Consider the following 25923-nt stretch of genomic DNA (forward strand, 5'->3'; position numbering starts at 1 on the left):
GCATGGTGTTAACATAAGGATGATAAAGATGAGTTGAATGGAAACAGTGTCAAGCGAGGAGGTATTTAAGAGAGTTAACGAAGAGAAAAGCTTTTTGAAATAATTATAAAGTTGAAGAGTTCAGCTAATAGGACACATTCTTAGGTCCCAGGGTCTGGTTATGAAGGTTATAGAGGGACTTATGGAAGGGAGAGTTTCTAGGGGAAGGCCTCGGTTGGAGTTCATAGATGGACAATATGAACTGTGATACTTGGAGCTAAAGAGAAAGGCTGAAGTCAGAAGAACAGAGGGCTGCTGCCAACCAGCCTAAAGGCTGTTAACCAAAGAAGAAAGACTCAGTTGTATACGATCGTAGATGGAGTTCTTCTCAAATATAATGATGTAGCAAAATGAATAACCGAGTCAACACATCTGTGCATAAATCTAAGTAGTGATTCACTGATACTAGCCCGCTTATAAACTATAATAATATAGGCTAATAATATATAATATAAGCTAATACGTTCTTTAAATATATAAGCTGCCCATATATAACCCATCTTCATATTATAGGCTAATCATTTTCTTGCGTAGCAGAAAGCACTGCTGACTGGTGCCTCTCTGCGCCGAGAAGTCTTTCGTATGAATGCACAATTGTTTGAATTTCCATTATTTACAAACAAATTTTCTATGAAAATAAGATTTTTTATGGATTTTTTTTTGTTATCACAATGTATTATAATCGATAACAAGCATGTGTGCAAAATTTTAACGTTCTATCTCATCTGAAAGTTGGTTAAATATTGGTTACAAAATTCTGACCATCGCGCCTGGTCGACGCAATGTACACAGCAAGTTAAATTAAAGCGTACAAAAATGGCAAAGGTTTCAGATCACAGATGAAATGTAGTAGTATTCTATAAGCTTAGGAAAATATCTCCATTCACAATTTCTTTGATGCACGGGGTGCAAGCGCTCTGTTGACGGTCGTTCAGTCACTGCTCTCGTTTTTTTTTTTTTTTACTATAGGAAAAAGAAGAATAAGAACGGAAAAAATAAGAGCAAAAAAGGTTTTAGGTTTGATCACTGTTCACTATTAAAGTATGGTAGTGGAAACTTCTTTATTACTTCGCCTCCAGCTTTCGTTTTGCCAGTGTGTATTATACGACAGAATAGCAATGATTCTTCACAATATCAAACGGACTAGAATTGCTCTCTTTTCACTTTATTATTCCTTCTGAACTTGTCCTACCCTTGTTCTTTCTTTCTGTAAAAGAAGACGGGATGTATGCGCTGTTTTTTGTTGTGATATTGACATCGAGTGAGCGAATGTGTATTAAAACAAGTTATTAATTATTGTTTTTTTGTTTTGAAAAAATTTAATTTTTTTTATTCATTACCAATAAGTTTGAAAATAAAGGTTAGGTAGAAAGAAAAAAAAAAGTTAAAAACTTATTTTTTATTCTTTGTTTATTATTGATCAATTTCTTATGATGCAAATGTACGTAATATATTGCATTTTTTCGCCACAGTAAGAGAATCTATTGTGCGCTTCTAAAAAACGACAATTTTCTTTCTTTCTACGTACCTACTCTGTTTCCAGGAAATACATTTTGTGTGCGTATCAAATAATCTCATGTTTCTTTCCATAGATGTTTTATTTGCTATTATAATACCTCATACGTATTAGTTTCATAAAGTGTGTACGTTGCAAATTGTTCAACTAGTGAACTATAAGTAACTCCCGCCACGGTTGATCTCTTGTTTTTTTTTTTTTATTATCGTGACTCACTTGATAACTAAATCAAATTTTCTGATTATCTTGATAATAAAAAAAAGATGGCCGCCATATCGGTTTAGGCCTTCTTTTTTCAATAACTTTGTTGTTTGTCGTCAGAGTTTTACGACTAAGGTGTCGTTTTGTTCACAAAAAATGCTTCATAATTTTTATAATACAACACAATTTGATAAGTCCAATAATTTCTAAGATACAAGGTGATTCAAAGAAACGGGAAATTTTGAAAGTTGTGTTGGTAGCCGTGGGCGATTGGTACCACTTGATAAGTGGCGCCAGCCTCTCTAACCTAACCTGCCATTTAGTTGTCATGGATCCTTGGAGCGGTGCGCAACGTGCATTTGCTATCAAGCGTTTTACAAAAACAATGACAGTGTGGAGGGAGCACGTAGAGAATTTCGCCGTCATTTTAATCTGGGACGGCACGACCGTGTTCCATCATTTTACATGCAATTAAAACATGGATATCTAATTTTGAGGGAACCGGTTCGGCAATGAAAGAGAAACCTCCAGGCCGTGAGCGAACCGTCCGTACACCACAGAATGTTCAAGCTTTACAAGATGCTGTCACACGAAGTCCACATCGGTCAATCCGTCGTCTCTCCACATCTTTACAATTGCATAGTTCAAGTGTTCGAAGAATGTTAGTGAAGGACTTGCAATTCCATTCATACAAGTTGCAGATCGTCTAGGAACTGCAACCGAACGATGCAGTTGTGCGAGCACAATTCTGTAACTTAATGCTTCAGAAGATAAATGATAACGAAGAGTTTGCTCACGAACTGTGGATGTCAGACGATGCGCATTTCCATCTCAGTGGATTGTTAATAAGTAAAATTTCAGATACTGGGCACAAGAAAATCCTACGCAGCTACATCAGCTTCCGTTGCACAGCCAGAATGTGACCGTGTGGTGTGCTATGTCATCTTACGGTGTTATAGGCCCTTATTTTTTTGAGGTTGACAACGGTCTTGCGATTACAGTGACGTCGGCTCGTTACGTAGCATTGCTGTGTTGTGGAACAACAAAAGAGATTTCCACCGATTCTTAACACAGCCTGGTTTCAATAAGACAGAGCAACGTCACATACTGCACGAATATCGATGGCAGCTGTACGCCGATTGTTTGGACAACGTGTCATTTTACGAAATGGTGACATTAGATGGCCTCCCAGATCGCCTGATCTCTCAGCTTGCGATTACTTTTTGTGGGGTCACCTTAAAAGCAAAGTGTTCCACAATAGACCTGCTACAACGGAAGAACTGAAGGCAAAGATCCGAGAAGCAATTGCGAAAATTCCAGTTGAGATGTTACATCAAACCATGAACAATTTAACGAAGAGACTTCGTGAGTGTTTACGTAGAAGAGGAGGTCACCTGGAAGCTGTTATCTTTAAAAAATAAACTAAAATGTATGTATCCTAAAATGGCAACATTTGTACAATTACATGAAATAAAATTCATTTTCTAAAAAAAATTTTTCATTAACGTTATTTAATTTTTTAAATTTCACGTTTCTTTGAATCATTCTGTATTTAAGAGAAAAATTGAAATGACCGCCATTTGAAATTTGTCAACGAAGATTATCGTTATTATTTTTCCTATTAAAATATGTTAGTTTAAAATAAAGTACAAAATTTTATTGCGTTATCTCCAACCGTTATTAAAAAAATAATTTTTTTCTTCAGTATGTTAAGTGGAATCACTTCCTAGAGTTTGACCTCACCTTTAAAAGACACTTTTTATAATGAAGGAAAACTTGTATGTCAGAAAATTTATCCCAAAAATTTAGGATATTTATCAACGTTTTCGAGTCCTGAAAACCAAAATTTTGGTTAAAAAGTATGTATACAAGTAGTCGGCTTTATATGTTAGAAATAGTTTAACCTGCAGTTATTAAATTCGGATTTTACGTCTGTTTTGTCGGATTAATATTCCCGTATAAAGTTATATTTGTAAATAAATTTACGAATGGTATTTTGCGCCAGCAAATTGGATAATTGTCGTATGATTTCAAATGAAAATGGAAATGGTCTCTGAATGTGGCCAATTTCTAAACAAATAACTATCTTATATTTCGATCACCTCTTTGTTTTTATTGTGGTTATTCTGGAAATAAAAAAAAAAATGCTTTTATCTCCCCTTAAAATGTCAACCTTCTTATGATTTTATATACCGTATTTTTATTATTTCTACGCGTAAGTTTGACGTGACTTATTTAATACCGGTATTTGTGGATTATTAGTTTTTTATTTATTTTACTTTTAAGTATTACCATATGGCATCTGTAAAAAAAAGAATTTTATAAAAAATAAATGTAATAAAGTAAAATAGTGTAGGGGTATAAGATAAAAACGTAAAGATACAGAAAAAAAAATGGGAAAGTTTTTGTTTGTTTTTATGATATGGCACCGGAGGAAAATATTAGATATTATCTCTGCAATATGTTTATTCTTTTTTGGTTTTAGTGATATCCTTTTTTTTGTTAGTTTTATTGATTTAAAATTGTTATCTAGTTAGCAGTATCGTGGTTTTTTATGTACAATAATACTTTAAGTGTGAAGTAATTTTTTTTGTTTTTAGTTCACCTTCGTATTTTAGTGTCGTTATTAATATTTAAACGTAAAATTTCTTTCAGATTTTTCTCTTTAATGTCTTTTACTAAACTAGGTTAATGTGGGTGTAGAAAAGTTTATCTAGTTTTGATGTTATTTATGTGAAAAGTTTGAAGAAAGTAAAATCGAGATTTGAATTGGGGATCATCGTTATGTTATTATAGTTCTTTAAACTACTTACTTTTCGTCAGGTTCCGTTTGTTTTATCAATTTTATTGTTTATCAATTTTGAATGTTTAAACAAATTCTTTTACGTAAAAATAGCGGTTGTTTGAAACAGAATAGATTACATTAATCTGATCCTTAATGTGATATATACCAGTCTTTCGGTACGGGTTTTAAGCATACGAGCTACTAGAAGCACTAGTCGGGTTTGGTTTTCTCTGATAGTGATAATGAGTCCGACCTTGTGGTGAACATACATTAGTGTGGTTGGATTAAATATCACCATTTCGATTGGTTTATCATGTTAATTTACAGCAATATACGAAGTCTGTTCAGAAAAATACCGAGCACTCTAATTAGCGCCAACAGAGATATTTAGTGACATGCGGTTGGGAACATTGTGTTCCGCGTAACCTCTTCTGTAAACACGTGTCTTTGGATTGTTGATATCTCGTTTAGTTTTCGTGTTGTTATTATTTGAATGCAACGTGTTTAATTGTTGGTAGCGATTTTTGGGAGCAACGATACAACGTATAATTTTGCGTGAAACTGAAGGAAACTATCACAGAAACGTTTCAACTTTAAAAGAAAACTTACGGAGTTGATGTTCTGGGGCGTATCGCAATGTTACGAATGGTTTTCACGATTTAAAAGTGATCGACAGTCAATTGAAGACGACCGTCGACCAGAAAGGCCTTCGACTTCAACTGATGACATCCGCGTTCAGAAAATCAACGATCTGGTGCGTGCAAATCACCGCTTGACTTCAGAGAACTTGCAGAAGTGGTTAGCATCTCGATTGGATCACGCCGTTCCATTTTGACTGAAAAATCGATCATGCATCGAATTGCAATAGAGTTTGTTACTCGAATGATGACCGAACAACAGAACGAACATCGAGAGGATATTTGTCGGCAACAAGCCATGACGATGAAACATTCATGCAAAGGATCACAACGGATGATATTAAATCAAATTCATCACTGACCTTAAAGGCCATTTCAAATGAATCTATCCAGGACTGCTTCGCGAATTGAAAACACCGCTGGGAAAAGTATGTGAATAGGGGAGGGGAGTACTTTGAAGAGGACAAGGAGCAATCAGTTATCTGTAAAATTAATAATAAAGATTAAAAAAATAAATGCGGTTATTTTCTGAATAGACTTCGTATTTGGTTCAGTAGAGGAAATCTATATATACGAAGTAGCAATTGTCATAGTCGAAGATCAGTTCCAACCTAGAGATATTGTTCTCCTTCGAAGAAACGATCAATTGATAAACGTCGCAGAAACTTCGCTGTGCCACAGCGAAGCGTGGCAGGGCAGCTAGTATATATATATATATATATATATATATATATATATATATATATATATATATATATATATACTTTTAGTATGTAAGTTTTTATAAAGTAACCGATGTATTTTAGACAAGACCTCCTAATAAAAGATTAGTTGAATAACTTGAAAGTTTGTTTTTTGAATTATACATTTAGGGTGTGGATCAATTTAATCATATTCTTAGCCGCTTTTTGATTTGAAAGTCTTGTCTAACTCATTTTTCAGAAGTTGTTTTCAAATATTTTGATTTTCAAAGTTTATGTATTTCTCGATTACCGTCCGATTTTCATCTGTAAAACATTGTAACAAATAATAATGAAAATAAATGAAATACTGTATTTTTATTTATCTTAAATCTTGTTGAGAGAGTGGCATAGGAAGTAATAAAAGAACCACAAAATAATAAAGAAACAGAGAAGAGGAAACACATTCATAATGATTTAGTAACAGATTTCGAAAACATCCCATGTTGAGCTTGATTAGATAGTTAAGTGGTTTCCAGTCGTCTTTTTCATGAGCCGAATATACTGTGGCGTATGACTTGTAAGCCCACCAAAATGTAGGTCATCTTCCCTACAAGTTATATCTTCCGTCTTTACAGTAGATTAATACACTACAAAGACCGGTATATGTTAAAAAACATTACCCTCATTACAATACTTCTGCTAAGTTGGAAATACCTTTGTAATATAGCCTAAATGATTTTTGTTTTGGCAACCTCATTTATTCATTGGGATAGAGAATTTTCAAACTTCGTCGATCTCTAACAGATTTCGAATAATTGAAACTTTTTTCGATCAACACTTCGGACCATTGTTTTTATCGTTTCTATGGGCCTTTCTTCTTTGTTTATATTATTCTGATTTATGAAATTTTCCATCCTTCATTCTAATTACGTGCTCGGCAATTTTAACTGAATTTCTATATATCCTGTCCCATAGGCCGCGCTGCCAGAATCTGCCTTATTGAAGCAATTTCGTAGAGGGTCGGACCTTCTTTTAAAAATAACTTCTCTATGAAAACACATTTCTTATATTTGCGACCTTTTCAAATTTTTTAAAGAACAATCATTACTAGGGGACGTATTTAAGAATAAGAAGAGAAGTAATTTTATTCTTGTATCTTCACTTTTTCTTCATCATTTATTTTTGTTACAGCCGGATATTAAACAAGGAGAATTTTCTTGATCGATTCTTTCACCAATTTTCTTTTAACTTCACGTGATCAAATATTTTCATCTGATACAAAGGCTTACAAAAAACGGACAGAAAAGCATTTATTACGTTTCTCTTGCCGTAATAAAGACTATCGTTTTTTTTTCTGCGTAAATTATTTTCAACTAATTTGTTACGTCACAATAACTCGTTTTCTTTAGAAATATTTACGTAAAATTTAAATTTTATGGTCTATCATTTATTATGGATTTTTAACTGTTTTCAATAAAAGGGGTTAATTTGACTCATTTTTTTATGTAAATATAAGTTTTTAATAGTTAAGATGAGGGTTTTTTTTATCAAAAAGTACGAGTATACTTTTTTGTTTGAAACGAAAAACAAATTTGTTCGTTTGTCGTCATCACTGCTTAATAAAGGATTATTATAGCGTAATGATATACATATAGATGTTAATTTTGTTATTTAAACTATTATAACGTGAAAATTCAAGAAAATTACTTGGAAATCTTATTAGGGTAAAAAAATGATATACATATTCATGCATTTTAGACAGCTTTAACTCCACGCTTCGTAACAGTTCTTTAATTTGTATTTATATTTTTAAATTGAAATTGTATCTTCTTTTCTTACTTTATTTACACGAGCAGCTTTTTTTTTCTTTTTTTAATCTATTCGAATTAAAAATAAAACAAAGTAAAATTAATAAAAAATTATTATTTTTTTTTTATTTTGGCATTTTGAAGAACCAGGTTAAGAATTAATTATTTTTTACGATTTGGAGTCAACTTTTAAAAGTCGAAATTTAAAGAAAAATCGAGAAAAATATTTAAAACTAACATTTTATTGAGTTGTTTGTACATATGTATGTACATATGTTTGTTTCACCGTAGCAACTCGACGGTCAAACCGATTTATATGTATGACCCCGTATTGGAATCCTTACGTTATCTGGAATATCATAGGCTATATAAATATATACGAGTATATATATGTATACGAGATTTGTCCCAAAAGTAACTCCACTGATTTTTCTTTGAAAGAACAGGTAATGTAAAACGACGTTGGCTTCACGTGCATACTTCTTTCAACTGGATCGGTTGAGTCAGTCGCGCGCTACTGTTGTTCGTATATGGTCATGTTTTATAACCTCGTTACATTTGCGATGAAGGAAAATATTGAACAACGTTACGCTATCAATTTTTTTATGAAACTCAACAACTCTGTCACAGAAATACTTGATTCTTTAACCAAAGCTTATGGAGATACCACTCTATCGAGAACTACGGTTTTTAAGTGATACAAAGCTTTTAAAGAGGGCCCAGAAAATGTTGAAGACGACCCTCGTTCTGGAAGACCAACCTTGTCAGCAAATGAAAATGTGGAAGTGGAAGTGAGCTGTGCATTGTGCACAAAACATTTACCTCCAGGACAGACAGTTAATAGCGTCTTTTACAAAGGTGTCTCGGAAAGACTTTCAAAACGAGTCCAGTAAGTCCGAGCGGACCTTGCACGTGGTTAAGTGCTGCACCACGATAACGAGCCAGCTCACAGCTAGTTTTCAATTCGAGAATTTCTGGCGAAGTTAAACGTTCCCCTACTTCCACATGCTATCTCCGTGCTATTTCTACCTCTTTCCTAAGTTGAAATTGAATTTATTTCATTATTTAGGGGCGTGGAAAACATTAAAAAAACTGTATCCGATGAGTTACACACACTTAAGGAAAATGACTTCCGGTTCTGCTGTGAACAATGGAAGAAATGTTGGAACCGCTGTGTAACTTCCCAAAGGTCATACTTCGAAGGAGTTAACTTGTAATTTCAGCTAAGTCCAATAGATAATTAAATAAAAAATGAATACACTTACTTTTGGGACAAACCTCTATTTAAAATACTTGAAAAAATATATCAGATGATTGAGTCGTTTTTAAATAACTCTCATCAAAACGCTTCATTTTGAATGATTTGGAATCCTCGTGTCTCTACTACGTGTGAAGTTGTTTTACTAGTGTTTTACACGACTTTCCCAAAAGGAGTGTATTGTAGTTAGGTGTGTGTATGTAATTTGTTCCATCGAAGCAGCTCAACATCTGAACCGATCTAGATGTATGATACAGCGTTGGAATTCTTACGTTACCGGGAGAGTCGTAGGATGTATTTATATATTTTAAAAAATTTGAAAAGAAAATTATACTAAATACAAGATTTACACACGAAAGCTCTTTAATTATCCTATATTAGTAATTATCCTGTATTAAATAGCAATGTTATTTTTTTTGGGAGTCGTGTTTTTTAATTTTTAATATTTACCTCTTGTTTACTTTATAGCAACTGAATTTTTAAAACTGTAACGAGGTACCATAATGATATACTGTAATCGAATGGCTTCATCGTGTGCCGTACATTCATTGAAGTGAAATGATTATATTTCAGTTACGGATAAATATTATTACACTTTTGCTTTTTTCCCATTATTGATTTAATGTTATTTTGTATCAAAATTAAAAAACTAAAAACAATGTATGAAATTTAGTATCCGAGAATAACCTTTTTGACCTGCGCTTCAGATATGCTGGAACGTGTTATCTCATACTTCGTGAACACGGTCGATAATGTTTCCTTAAAATTTTACTGTTTTACAACATTTTATCTAAGTCTGTCTTTTTTTCGATTTTATTACATATCTAATTTATGACTTAGATAAATTTGTTCTCTGTAGTTAGCCGACATGTCGGCGTGTAAGTAATTATATTTAAATTACGAGAAACTTTTATTCAGATGTTCGAAATTTTGTGGCAGTCTACGAGTTGATGCAAAAAATAAATAATTTTATTTTGCTTTTCTTTATCAACATTTTACAGCTAGAATTGCTATTATATTGTAGTGTTTTGCTTGTGCTAAGTGTTTGGAATATATTACTTCATTCATACTACATAATCGCTAAAGATAATACTTTCTTGAAATATTATTTATTGGTTGCTTGTATTTTATTAGTTTCTGTCTTCGTAAAAAAAATAATAATTCCATACCTGATTTTTTTGTTATGTTCCTATCCTAAAATATTGCGTGCTGTTCAGAAAGGCAATGATCGACACGTTTCATATTACTCTATTGATTGAATTATTGAATGATGTTGCATCATTTGTTATTACATTGAATTATATGATATTCCAGAAGTCTTCGGAAATTCTATGTCGCAAACCAAGTTTCTTAAACGTTTGTAGTACAATAGCTTTGTTGAATGACTAATGAATGCAGAAGATTTAGTAAAAAAACTTGTAGAGAATTTAATTCCGAGAAATTAATGTAAATGTAGCCGATAAAAAGTATATAAAAACTTTTTAAAATAAGTTTTTTACTGAAGGAAAACAGACGAAAAATAGACAGAAAATCGAATTTATTCTTTCTATACCTAATAAAAATTATTCTTAATAAAGCAGAAAAAATAACCTCAGTTACAGTAATTGTTCGAAATTCCTTCCTTCACAATGTACACAAAACTATGTCCGACGTAAAATATTTCCGATGGCTTTCCGTATCATCTCAGGATCGTTTTGTATAAATTCAGCAGCATTTCAGTGAGTAACTCTTCGATAGTATTAACTTATTGTTGGTATACTATCATTTTCATATGGCCCCAAATGAATTAATCTAGTGCGTTAAGTAAGGTGATCGTGGTAGCCAGTCGATTGGTCCACCAAGTTCAATCCAGTTGAAGTTAGCATTTAGGTGATTTATATCTACTAAAAAAAATGTGGCGTTGTACCATCTTGCTAGAAAATCATTTGCAATCTAGTTTGCAAAGGTACATCCTCCAAAAAAAGCCGGCAAATTATTTTCAAGAAATGGACGTATAGGTTTTCAAACGGTTTCAGAATTTTGTCATAAATAATGCCACACTAAACATTAATGTGAAATCTATGTTGGAAACTAGTTTCCACCGTACCATGTGAATTGTCTTCCTTCCATAAATGATTATTTTTAGAACTGAAGATTCCGTTTCTCATAAAAGTGGATTCATCAGTAAATAAAATTGAATTTTCCCCTTAGCAGGCTTGTCTAGAAGCCGATGATAAAAGTTTAAGTGCTGGGGGTAATCTGTTGGTCGAAAATTTTGGACCTTCTGCAGGCGGAAATATAAATATTTTCGTTCCGTAGTTGCCCCCATACTTGGTTTTTTTGACAAACCAGTGCGACATGAAATTCGCCTTGTAATAGTACCTGGGCTACGCTGAATATGCTGAATCACACAATGTTCATCATTAACACGATGATTTATTTGGCGTTCAACAGAAAATGAACACGTTGGAAATGGCTCTTTCGTTCGTAAATGCTGATACACTTATTTTTATTAGAGAGCTGAAATCCGAGCGAAATATTTCGCTAGCCGTAACTTGAAAACAAAGTGTTTCCAGACCTATGTTTATATGAACTTATTTCATTATTTTCAGCAGTGTAACATATCCTGAAAGTTTCTCGGTTTTTTCTTCGTGGAACACCTGTATATATATATATATATAAATCAGTGCATTCATATATAAAGTTAATGAATTTAAGTTTAAAATTGTGTTAAGTCGAATTTAGTTTTAATATTCTTACACTGACATCTGTTTTATTATCGTGTTATGGACTTTATGACAATTCTGTTAATAAATTGAAATATTTTTCATGATATGATTTAATTACCGATCAGTTTAATTATTTTTATTATCCTATGTTAAAATTATTAAATTTGTAATCGAATTGTTATTGTATTCGCTTAATTACATACCGACCCAAATAATTATATTTAGTTTTCATAATGTTATTAATTATATATGCGCCTAATATTGTTCGTTAGAAATTTAGTAATTTCAGTTTAAACCGCCGTAGCTTAAGTTCAGGATATTAACTGCTGTAAAATGACCGTTAAAGGATTAAGTTGTATTATAGCAGTTTCAAAGTTGAATTTAACTTAGTACAGTTGTATAATAACTTCAACTTATAACTGTATAGCCTATGTTTATTTCTTACACACTGTTTGAGAACAATATGAAAAGTTTATTACTATATCATTTCCGTTGTTGTTTATTATTAATATTTTAATCGGTTTTGTAAATTAGCATTTCTAATCACTTATATTCCGTTATAATGCAGTTATTCAGGCCGCATACCTTATGTTCATAGGGTTATGAGTTTTAAAATTTTTTTAATTTTTTTTCTTTAAAAGACATTGTTGTGGTTTATTTTTTCAGCTGTGATTCTTCTGATACATTATCTTTTTCTTTATTTTATTTTATTTTCTTGTATATAATCCTATGGATGGATTGAAATAATGTACAAGTTATCTTTAAAAGAAGATACTAACTGTTAAAATAAAATATCTAAGAAATTTTTTTTGGGTGATTAATTTCATCATATAAGCTGAACGCTTGTGCGTGGGAGTATGGAAAGAAAATTTCGCGTAAAACTCGACGTCACAGAACTCCTCGCTGAATTACTTGCTTAGCTACTGACTGTTCCCGCTGGTCCTGACAATATTTATATCCGCTGGCCTGCAAAACCAGTACCCGTCCCATTCCTTAACTCTAGAAGTACAATGATTTCAATAAATATTAAATAAATAAATTTCCATAAATTCTTATTTCGGTTCGGTTACCCTTCTCATTGAGCAACATCTGTTGGAGATTTGTCATTGTCTGTATGACAAAGAACAGATTATTAAACGGACTATTTACCCTGAGAAAAAGGATTCCCTTTAATTTCCTCTCTGGATTCCTTCCATTGTTATTGTTATTTAGCTGAAGTTTAATGTCTCCACATGCTACATAATTTTAGGGTGGATGAGGATTTGCATTAAAGAAGTCTGTTTTGTCACTGGGTCTTTAGTTCCTGGAAAAAATTGGTTTGTTGCAACAAATATTTAAACTTATCAATCTGATCAAAATTGCTGTTCGGTAATACGTTACTAAATTCTTGGATAAAGATATCACGATTTTACGAAGGATTCAGGATTCTCGGCTAATTCAAAATTATTTTCTTGTAGGGTGCCCGAAGTATTATCGAGTACTTTCAGGGTTTGAGTTTTCATTGTCTATAAAATAAATATATTTCGTGAATTATTTTCTTATTTGTAAATAGATATTTTTTTGTTTTTTTATTTCAGAGGTGATGGACGTATTGAGCCTGGAGCAAGAGGTGGGAGCATGGGACTCAGTCTTGCTTGACCCACTTACAGAGGATTCATTTATTGCTAATCTTCATCAACGCTTCAAACGTGATCATATCTACGTAAGTTATTAAAATAATATTTGACAGTTTTATTCGTTCTGTTGGTTTATTTTTTTATTTTTTTTAAGGGACCACCGTTAGATATTGCTTTAGAGGATGAGATGAACGAATTGTAGCGTGTGTGAAAATGCCATGCCTGACCGGGATCGAACCCGGGGACCTCCGGATGGAAGGCCGAGACGCTACCACTTGCGCTTATATTAAACAAGAAGACCGGCTGGTTGGCTTATATTAAACAAAAAGTACTTGCTACATCTGTGATTGGCTGCTGTTGGAAAGAAATAAAAAAAGTTTCATTCTTCCACCTTTAAATGCCGTGAATTATTGTAATTAATAAAACAATATTAAATTAATATATCTATTTAATCTAACTTCTTTACTTAATACAACTTTTTAACACACAAATTCGTGAAACACAAAAAGGATGGTGCGTGGGTCTGTTTGTTGTATATCACATTTCTATTTTAGCTACTATTGGCGCAGAGGGGACCGATGGTGGTGCGCCGGGCGGCTGCGCGCAGCGCACGAACGATTCATTCGTTCCAACAATTTATACTTCTTGATACGAACGATTTTTCTAAAATTATATTTGTGTTTTGGGGATAAAAAAAGGAAAAATGGAGGTTAGAGCTGTGTTAAAAAATCACAGCTCAAGAAACAGCTAAAAATGTTCAGCATTTTGAAGCTTTTCGTTGTAAAAGTTTTTGTGGTTAGTATTATTGTAAAAGTTTTTGTTTTTCTAGCACCTTATTAATCGAGGTAATTTTTTTAATTTCTTCGCCAAATTTCAGAATTTTTGAACCGGCTGTGTTCAAATTAACTGCCACTTTCCAAGTATTAATTATTTCAATCAAAACTCATTATTTTTAAGTCGAATAAGAATTTTAAAGAGTTATTAAAATAACCATTTTCTCATGAAAATGAAGTGGTATTTAAAAAGAAAAGTTCTTTTAAAATAATTGCTGAAAAAAAAAATTAATTAAATAAAATCATCTAGTAATAAAGTGAATTACATTGTGCGGATTAAAATAGCTTCTTTTGTGTTAATTGGTTTTTCACCAATCTGGCGCGACAGATTTGATTAAATTTTTATTTATAAATATCAAATCATTTTTCGTTTAATAATGTATATTTTAAACAATTTCTTAGTCAGCTTATAAAAACAAATATGATAGTTTTTTTTTTTGGTTTTTATTAAAAATAAACCCCTAACTATTCCCGATAGAAGTACCAGTCTTACAAAAAATGGCAGACAACTGGAGATTCATTGTTCTGAAAACTTTCAAACTGGACTACGGAAAAGATTAATTATAAAATAGTTTATAAATAATGTTTTTATTAAGGATTTTTTATTTGTTTCACACGGATTTAATGTCGAATTAACAAGAAAAAAAAATCAAAAAAGATTTTCCAGTTTTTTGAAGAAAACTTTCAGTAAAAAAAATAATTAGGTTATTATAAAAGTGATTGAGAAATACAGTAAGACCGACTGTGATTTCCACATTTTTTTGAGTTATTGAAAAAAAAAAATCATTGACAAAGCTTTATCAACCCCAATATAGACTTCTTATGCGCAATTTTTGAGCTTATTGTTATCTTTGCTAAGTTTTAGTCATTCGATTGGTTTAGTTTTTTCTTCGCTTTATATTTTTTTAAATTTTATTGTATTTGATATAATTACAGATTATCTGTATTCAAATCTACAGTTATGTTGCGTAATTTCATTTTGATTTCTTTTAAGTATTCCGTATAATAAAATACTGAATCGACACCATCCTATAAATGAGACAAAATAAGTAGATCAAATGTTCCGAATATTACTTCAATATTTTTTTTTTTAAATACCATTCTGTTAAAAAAATCGATGTATTACTTTGTAATAACGATTTTTATGGTTAAAAATTGAAATTTTATCTGTCATTTATGTACGAATAGCCCATCGGACTTGTCTTGTGATTAACTCTTCGTCTCATATTAGTAATTTAACAGCTTCAAATCTTCGAAGTCGAAGGTTCTGAGGACAAAATTCTAGTAAAAGTTAGTTGCTTTTATACGGATTTGAATTCTAGACAGTGGATACACCGGTATCCACTGGGTCGTGGGAAGGGGTTGCGTATTGGTCACGATTTGAACAGATTGCAACAAGAAATAAAAAAATAGAAATTTACAGGAAAGTAAAAAATAAATTTACGTACGATTATATTTTCATTTCCTATGTAATTAAAGCGCATTTATTATCAGAAAAAATTCATAAAATCATGTCACCTCGTTATTTTATTTTGTGTTGTAGCCGACTGATAAATCGAAGATTCTAGGTTCGATTTCCTTCTTCATATTAAACTCACCGTTTATGCCTAGGTTAGCTCCAGGAGCTAGTTAGGAGACTGGTCGCATTAACTGTTCGAGGCTCAGTAACCCTTCGCGGTACAGACATTCGGTAATAACCGAATGGTGGCGATCGTATGGGGTGGTAGCAGGAGTAATACCAGTAAACCAAATGTTCCGGTTTGTATGGATTATTGCTTACACCATGTTTCCAAACGCAGCTCGTCATCCCACCTCTGATGTCTGACACAATAAACATGTGCCAGTGTGATTCCAAACACTTAACGCATGCGTATAATCTACGTCGGTGCGCATCAGACAGTTTGTTGTAAAATCTAGCTTAAAATTTAAAATGTATCTTACGGTAGTGTCGTTTCATCAAGCTTGTCCCACGAGTCAACGTAATCACTGGGGAAAACGCATTTCGTGGTGACCAGCAACATATCTTGCGCGTAAAAGAACTTTCCTATATGCTTAAAAGTGTTTTTGGATAGTTTAGAGACAAGTTTATCTAATCCGGGAGAAATAAACTGAAATGTGTTGTCATTTTATTTTCATGTTGTAGCTGATCAGTTTACTAATTATTATGAATTTCTTGGTCGACTTTGCGATAACATCAATCTTTCTAGCGTCGTAATTGAATTCCCTGACGGTGAAGTATAAATCGTAGCTGGCGAGGTTGTGAATAGATACCGGGATAGTTGCCTGTTTTCTCCTGCGCAGGTTGCAACCGCCGCACAGTGCAGTACTGTATTTTCCGAAGTGGCAATAGTCGCTAACCTTTTTAATTTTTTCTTCGAACTTGTTACACATCTTGCAGCAGTTTCCCGTTTCAAAAGCTATTTCCTGTTCTGGAGTCATATACATATTCGGATCGCGTTTACGCATTCGAAGTTTGTTTTTACATTCTTGCATGGACAATTTTATTTCTTCTTGCATTATTTTCATCACACCAGCCTCTTTATTCGCTACTGATACAAGTTTAGTAAATTTTTTAGCGCTATCAGGTTCTTTGTACAGTAACGGCTCTTTAGGAAGAACGCGTTTGATATCGTAGACGGAATCGTGAAAAACAAAGTAAAGCTTATGGGTCGTGATATTTTTTGGCGTGGGTGTTACTTAGGTATGTGGTATGCGGTTATTTAGTATACTCTCGAAATCAGCATACCCGACAATCGGAAACGGGCTCCATGTTCTTATGGTTTTTAAACTTTAACACAGGCGGGTGGCTGTATTTGTCAGGTTTAGGCACGATAGAGTGTGCCGGTTCATTGTCAATACAGCGACGTAAGTGATCTTTCATTTTTCTATCGCATTCACCATCTTTATGATTAGAATTTTAAACAACGCTTGCATACAATAATTTCGCAGTGGTGCTGCGTTAACTGCGATCTAACCAGCCGCCAGAAGTTGGATCTGTAGCAGTAGTGACTATTGGTTTTCAATTTTTATATACAAAAGATCGGAATGGATCGGTTTTTCGACGTCGTAGACTTTAAACGGTTCGATCTCGTCGTTCGCCTTCAAAACGTACATGTTTACAGAAACTTCGTTGGCATCTTCAAATTTATCGATTTGGCCGACATCAACTGGAAACTGTAGCATGCTGAAGGTATATTTGTCGATAAATATGTTGTAATGCTTACTCAGCCGTTGAGGATCATTTTTAACATATTTGGATAAGATAGCCAATTTAAAACAGTAGTTATCATTCTCGTTTTTAACGTTGATGACAGCGTGCTCTTTTTTAATGACCGGCGGCAAGTATGAATATCGGGCCGCGTAACGGAAAGTTACGCGGTATTTGTTCACGCGTACAAACAAACCGTCGATACACAGTAATTTCCATCCGCTTCCATTGGTTTGGAAATCCGTCTCTTCTTTAACAATTTTTTCGAACTTCTCCAGTTTGTTGCGACTGTGCACAGTTATCTGCTCCGTTTTAAAATTTGAGATTTTCGTTTCTTAATTTTCCTCACCATCTGATAATTTCCGATACATTTCGTGTATACATTCTAGAAACAAGTTGAACTTGAGAGAATTTTCGTTGTCCAACTGCTCGACTAACAGGTTTACGATGGCTTGTTTTAACGAGTAGAGAAACCAGTAATATCCTTGTTTCCATCATCCTTGTTGTTATAATAGTACATTGTTACGATTTTATGGAACGCGTTCTCAACTAAGGTAAACCGCGACGGTTCGCATATTTTCAGTCTTGGATGTTTAGTTTTGGTCTCAGTCAAACCCGCACCGGCTTCGGGCAGCCGTACTCGTTTACAGTTAACATTAATTCGGAGCAATAGGCTGTCAACGCTAACCAGTTGTCGACTGTTGTCCGCCGCAGTACGAATGAGAAAAGCTTTTCGATCGCCTTTTCTATTTCACCCGTATAATTTACTCGAATATCACCGTTGTAGATTTCTATGTCGTCTTTACTCCATATAAAATTCGTCTTCTGAACAAAACCTTCACATTCCAGAACAAGACTGAGGTTAATCGAGCCCGTCTTTTTAATTGAGTTTGTAAGCATCTTTTATATATCTTCGCGGATCTTGATCAGAAATGCTTTATCATCGGAAAGGTTCTTGTATTGATATGTTTCTGCTTGGATCTTTGCGAGGTATTGGCTACGTAACTGTACAATTGCGAATCGCTTAGCCCTATCCTAATCCGTTTCGATAAGTTTGCGACTAAAATTCGTACGCATTTAAAATACAAAATTTCACCAAACCGCAGGCGCTACCTACTATAAAAATCAACCGGAGCTAAATGATCACACGCTATTGGTTTATAAGCAAGTAAAATATATATAGTATTACATACTAAAGTTATTACAAAGAAATACTAGAATAACAACCAAAATCGCTTCCTGTTAAAATATTAAACGACGGTTAAATATAAACGCCGTTAGTTTTATAAACAAGGGAGATACATATTAGGGTATACAGTTGCTACTGCAAATTCCGTACAGTAGCGACCGAAGTTTTGGGAAAATTTATTACTTTTTAACCGGATCCGAATCACAGTTATCTCGAAAACAGCCGGTCCTAGCGCTCTAAAAAGTTTTTTCGACCTCCCTCGACGAAGCCCCATCCGCTCCCAGTGGTACACGTCAGATGGTAATATTTTCAAGTGCCCCTTGGGTGCCGTTCGGTAATTGAGGAGGGTGCTGCCGTAATAGCTCGGCAACCGCTCGTCCGGTGTATGTATCAGCAGGTCGAGCGCTAACCGTTTTAACGCATTGGGTACACTCTCCATCGATCGCATCTTGATTATCCGGAAATTAAATCCTTTAACCCTATGTTTTGATTGCACTCACCCACCGTAAAACGTACCGATCCGATCTTTCGCTAAATACGCGCGCAACATAGCGGCAACCATACGCCCGACGCACCACCTACCGTAAAGCGCTGCGTTCCGATCTTTCGCTTTTATTGCGGTGCATGGTGCAATACCGTGACAAGCACAAGTCCCTCCAGTCGTCGCCGGTAATTGTATACGTAGTCGTATCGGCGGAATTCCGGCTTATGAAAGATATCATATATATCGTTGCAATTTACCACCTACCATAAAGCGGTTCGTTTCGTTCTTTCGCTTTTATCGCGGTGCCATGACGTATTAAGTGTGGCGTCTCTTAGCCGACTACATATATAAGTGACGTAATGGGTTAAAGTTAGTTGTGACATCAAATGACCTTGAAAAATAATTTAATTGTAATTGGCGGGGTTAAAATATTCGTTGTAATTTACCACTTACCATAAAGCGGCTCGTTTCGTTCTTTCGCATTCATTGCGGTTCAGGTAATTAAAACGATATCACAACCGTACACTCGTTGCGATTTACCACCCAGCATGACGCGGTAGGTTTCGTTCTTTCGCTTCAAGGTCAGTGCAACTGTCAAAACGCAAATTACTCGGGGTCAACAGTAAAGGTTGTCGCAGAAGGAACACATCCTATTTACTAATGAAACGGCTAAATGAGAACATAGCAGTGTGGACATACGTTGGGGCTAAGAGATTTTTGGTTTAGAATGAAATTGATTGAAACCAGTCAAATGACTTGCTATTAGAAAACTAAAAAGTGTTTAATTTTTACTTTTCCCTGTAATTAGTTTTTTACCCTCTTTGTTAACGTAGAACCAAATATCTGCAATTGTTATTCGTAAGAATTGATTTCTAAGATGGATTAAAAACAGTTTCTTCGCCACCTATTGTAAAGATAAACAAAATGCTTCCAATTTACGGTGTGCAGTATTTAATACTATTAAATCGATTTTCATCTTTAATTTTTTTTTTTTAGGAAATTTAATCCGATATTACAGTTTATTTGTAAGCTGTAATTCAGTAAGCGGTAGGCAGTCGTCGGGTTTGTTATAAAAAGTATTTTATTTGAGACTGTAAGTTTAGTTACAGTTGTGATTAAAGTCTGTGTTCTGTATCGAATGTACTACCGGTCACAGAGAATGAAATTGGTCGAGAAACAATCCGGTCATCTGGCCAACTTACTGTACTCGCGTTAATATCTTTTTCTATCGTATCCTATCCTGTTTTATTGTACTTCATTTTCTCCGACTCATTCTCCCTATCTGTAAACTTGTTTTTATTTTCTTGTTTTGCTCTCAGCAGTTAGAGAAAGATTCGTTTTTCAATAAATTTCGTTTCTATTGTAGTTTGTGTCGATTGTTTTGTCTAAAATCAATAACGTTGTCGCTTAAGATTAAACGATGTTAATTTTATATCTTATTTAGTTTTACGAATGTTTATTTTTACCTAAATTTATCTCTATAAAATTTTTATAAAACTTTTACATTTTTATAGAGAAAAGTTTAACGACTTCCACAGATGATATTAAAATGAAATCGTTATCATTTTCATGTTATCTGTAGGAATGGGTTGGTTTTTCTGGATATCATTAGATGCAGAACCGTTTAAGATGTTGAAATTAAATGTATATTTTATGGGATCTAGCTTGAATTTCAACACTCATTAGCATCTGATGACACTCATTAATAATACTTGATCGATGTTTGCAGAACACAAGTAAATAAATATTTACAAATTTGCCCACTTTGGCCTATAAAATTACGAATAAACAATCGTTCGAAGCAGATGATTATTTTCAGAGGGTTGTGAAGGCATGACTTTCTTTTTCCTGTTTAGCCTCCGGTAACTACCGTTTAGATAATTCTTCAGAGGATGAATGAGGATGATATGTGTGAGTGTAAATGAAGTGTTGTCGTGTACATTCTCAGTTTGACCATTCCTGAGATGTGTGGTTAATTGAAACCCAACCACCGAGGAACACCGGTATCCACGATCTAGTATTCAAATCCTTGTAAAAATAACTGGCTTTACTAGGACTTGAACGCTGTAACTCTCGACTTCCAAATCAGCTGATTTGGGAAGACGCGTTAACCACTAGACCAACCCGGTGGGTTTGTGAAGGCATGACTACTTAAAAGACTACTTTGACGATTTCCATAGTGAAATAAAATTTTGATATCTTCTGATGAGGTTATATTATTTGTATTTTAATTATTATTTAGTATGTTGAATTTCTGTATTATTTTTCGAGTCTTTATTCAGTTTGACTATGCCATATTCTGTCTGTTGGTCAGTGTTGTTAATTACGATCGATGGTAAATGGTAAATAAAACAGATATTTTTGCAAATCTACTTTGCAGGTTAAGTCCAATTTTTCCTTACTCTGGTGAATCTAATAAAATTTATTCCCTGAGTCCGAATGTATACCACCAGCTGCGACCACAGAATGCAACCGAATATCTTGGTTGTGCATTGAAGTCAGTCAGAGAACTTTACGTGTTCGGTCGTTATTAACGAACCGACATGGTTTTTGATGATATGTAATTCTTATCCTGAGATGACAGATGGATATCACCATGGTCTTGTGTTGTAATTCATTTCGTCCACATATCTGAATCATTTACCGTTCATCTGATAATCTTGGATGTCTTGAGTTTATAGCAGCTCTTGGCTAAACAGGAATTCAGTGCAATTGATTTTGTGGCTGTGAGTGAATTGATGTCTTAATGAAATGTGTAGCCAATTTAGATTTTGTGTTGTTTTTGAAAGCATTGTGACAAAATAAATAATTGGCTCTTCCAACTAAGTTTAGAAAATGCAAAATACATGATTGTAGGTGAAAACCATATCTTTGATGTAATAAATGTTGCTGTATGTGTTGATGGTGTGCCGTACTATCAACTCATGGATTTGTCATGTTGTGTGGAAAATTTTGCAATGTGTACACTTTATAACACTTTTAACAGACTGTGACATTTTGATCGACTTTATGCGTTATGTGGTTGGTGTAAGTTAAAACTGCTGCGTAGAATTAGAGGTATTTTAAGAAATTGGAAATCTACTCATATAAAGGGTAAATTTTCATCTCATTAAAATTGGTTTCACTATCTTAGATTCTATTTATTTTTTCATTTGAAAACTGATTTAATATTTATTTAGATGGAAGTCCTGTACACTCTTGTCTGGGCCACTTTCCTTTTCTTAAATTTAGTGTACAGGTATTTTGTTTTTTAATTTTCTTGTTTATTTATTTCAATTATTTTATTGTTGATTTAACTCTGAACATTTATGGTATAAATTTCATGATAAATTTCCAATTTAAATCTGGATTATAAATAATGTTGTTGTTCTCCGGAGAGCTGTCATTACAAAAAAAACTACTTTTATTTAACGTATTTGTACTGTGTTACTTTCATGTGATGGTTCTTTTCACTGCCATTGATCAAATATATTTCTGATAGTATATCATAAATTCAAATTAGCTCATGCAGTTGCTCATGCTGTGATAATATAACTGAAATTAAAAAGAGAAATTGTTTGGTATTAACTGAAATTGTTGGTTCCATGTACAAGAAAACATACCAGAATTTCTTTTTTTAAATGCGCCCCAAAAACAAACTGAAAATCAAGTTTTTAATACCAATGGGTGGAACCTCATAAACTTTTACACATGATGATTGTATCATATTACATCACCTTAAGGAGGATTATATATGAAAAATTTCAAGAAAATTATTATTTATTTTTGGGAAAATGAAATATTTCCTACTTTTGGTATAGTTTTGGAAGATAAACTGTCTCTAGGTAGCAACTTCATAAAATTAAAAAAAAAAAAAAACTGGAGGTATTGTAGAAATATACTAACATACCAGATTTAATCAGAATTGGTCATTCAGGCTGAACCTCTGTGTGCAAAAATGGGCAAACAACATTGCAAAAAACATTTTTTGAGACTCAGTAAATAATGTTACAATCAGTAACATTCAATGAAAATCTAAAAATGAAACATTTGGTCAATTATGTAACTTTTTCTATATACAGGAATCCCTTGATTAGTGTGGTTATTAAATAATTGGAATGCACCACATATATCAAAACCATACTAATCAAACTAAAAAACCCTATGGGAATACATATAATGAATCCTGGAAAATTAAAAATTATAAACATGTATTTTTTCTCACAAAACATCACATACTATTTAAAGTACATATAATATTATATTACAAAATTACTTATTATTGTACATGTACTTACTTATAACTATGTATAAAATACATGCAATGTTGTATTACATGCACTTTAAATCATTGGGGAATATGTATTTGGAGGTATTTAAAAATTTATTTTATTTCTATTTTCATTTTTTCTCTATTTAAAATGTATCTATAAACAATACATAATAATTTTCAAAAATATTGTTTAGAATGGTACGTTTAGTACTTTCATAGAAAACATAATTTAACAATTACATAACTGTGTGAAATCTTGTTTTTTTAATTATTTTATTAATTTTTGAAACTTGTATAAACCATATGCATAGTTTCCCAATATTTAATTAAAACAAAAAAAAAATTATATTTAGAAAAATAAAGTACAATATTAAATTGTATTTGCTTAAAAAAAAGAAACTACTATTAGAGATTCCCTTAAAACTAGTTGGCATATAAAAATAAGCTAAGTTCCCTATTATTTAATAATCAAATAATACTGTAATGGCTGTTACATATTAGGTAGTTGCCTAATAAATTTGTTAATAAATAAAATTACAAACAAATTTAAAATATAACAATTAGATAACAAAAGTCGTAATATTAACAGAATTAAAAAATAAACGAATAAATTTATTATAGTGCTCTAATTCCATAGACTACAATCCCTGAGATTAGTTGCCAACTCTTTAGAGGATTTGCAAAAAAATTCTCACTTATTGAAGTGCACTAATCAAATTTGGAACCACTTATATTAAGGAATGGTCTCAAGTTTTTTAAGATATTACTTAGAAAGGTAAAAAAGTAAAAAATTAATGTTTTTTTATTTATTTATTTTTTTATTTTAATGCTCTATTTATTTTATCAGTGAAATTATATTTCTTCATTTAGGTATGGCTTATTTACAGTCTTATGTATTTTACTTATTTTTATTTAGCATATTATTAGGTATGTCTCATTCATAACCTTGACTGGTTCATTTTATTTTTTATTTATTATTATTTACTCATGTATCAAGTATTTAGATGTCCATTACTCTGCACGAGTAATGAAAATTTTTCAGCCATGTTTAGTGGTCTTCCTTGAGGTAAAGGTTTCAAAGAATTTGTTAGGTGGAGTTAATTTAGTACCCATTAAATTAAAAAGAGAAGGTGTTCTTTGAACAATTCCCGCTTTGTTTGATTATTTTGCCTTGCTAATTCTATGTTTTAAACTTGTTTCTTCAGTTGTCGCTAACAACACTCATGATAATTTATTATATTGATTTTTGCATGTATTAATAATATCCCAATTTTTTTCTGTAATAATGAAAAATGTTTAATTTCATAAAATTAAATTAAAATTGAAAGTATTCGTTTAATATTTTACTAAATTCGGTTGTTCCAATTTTGTATGTGGGTCGGGTCGTGTAAAGTTAAGTGAAGTATTGGTAGTGCTTTTAGTTACCATCACAGTAGGGGAAAGAGGGAGAATGTAGAGCATGAGGGAAGTTTGTCAGGAGGGTGGAGGTAAAGAGATAGTAAAAGTGGTGGGGAACAAGTAGGGGAGAATTCACTAAGCTGCTGGAGACCAACTAATCACAATACTCTTAACTGTAGTAGTAACTCACTGTAAACATTCTGCTTTGTTATAAATTGCCAGTCCACTCTTTTTGTTAGTGACTCTTTAAACCTTTAAAAATGCTCACTTTATTAATACATTACACATAATAATGTGTGTATACAGACCATTGTTGTCGTCACAAAATGGCCCTTTTCATTTTTTTTTACTCTGTATTTTCCTTTATTAAATTCTGCTTCAAACAGCTGATACTGTTTCAGCCTTTTATCTGCTATGAACTAAAAAATATTTTTATGTGCTCTGGATTCTCGCTTGAGAATGGATTTTGTTTTATCTATTTGTTATGATCATGCATTTTTTTATGGTATTTCCTTTCATATTTTATTCACACTGGTGAATAATTTGATCAATAATTTCATGTTTGAAAAGAATTTTTTTTCCGCTAGCGTTAAAAGTTTCTTGTTTTCATTATGATTTAAGTATCTAAACTTTGTGGAAGTGAAATTTTTCTTTGCATTCCATTATTTCTATAATTTTATATGTGTCATTATTTTACAAAGAAGATCATCCTTTAAACCATATTCTTTTATATTTAATAAAAAAAATTTTATCTTTTTTTATTGATTTTTTTCTACGATAGAGTTCTTCATACCTACCATCCACTTCAGTCTTACGTTAGTCGGCCCATTGTGCAACCCCCATCCTTCATGTTAAATTATTGTGCTCTTAAATGGGGTCAACAGTTTTCCTTTCAGGTCATGTTGTGGTGAACTATTTTTGATATTAGATTTATGAAATACTTCGTAAATCTTCATTTACCATCCAATATTGAAGAGTTAAAAGCATCAATTAGAATTTTAACCTGTATTTTTTGTTTGTGTATCTGTCTGATCATAAAAATTCCTCCTCTAATGAGATATGTTTTCTTTATTAAGATGTTACCACAGATGTCAAAAAAGCTGGGTGTATATCATCTAGAGTTTTCTGTAAGGGTTCATTTTTTTATTTATTAATAGATAGTACGAATGTATTTTTATATGAACATTAACTTTTTTAAATATAATCTAAAATTATTGAAAGTTTTTAAAGAACTTATAAATTATTATATGTTTAAAACAAATAAGTGTTTATGTGCTATATTATTTATATTGTAATGAATATTTATC

The 25923-nt window shown here is 32.6% G+C and overlaps 1 protein-coding gene across 1 annotated transcript in view; it reads left to right on the top strand.

Annotated features, from left to right (window-relative positions):
* Positions 1-25923, top strand: part of Myo95E (Myosin 95E) — a 231765-nt gene that overhangs the window by 88980 nt on the left and 116862 nt on the right. The window contains exon 2 of the mRNA XM_075375247.1: positions 13214-13338. Coding sequence (XP_075231362.1) covers positions 13219-13338 — 120 coding nt within the window. The 5' untranslated portion in view covers positions 13214-13218. The remainder of the gene's footprint in view (positions 1-13213; positions 13339-25923) is intronic.

The sequence above is a fragment of the Lycorma delicatula genome, chromosome 9 (genome assembly GCF_047948215.1).
Source record: "Lycorma delicatula isolate Av1 chromosome 9, ASM4794821v1, whole genome shotgun sequence".
NCBI classification, from domain to species: domain Eukaryota; kingdom Metazoa; phylum Arthropoda; class Insecta; order Hemiptera; family Fulgoridae; genus Lycorma; species Lycorma delicatula.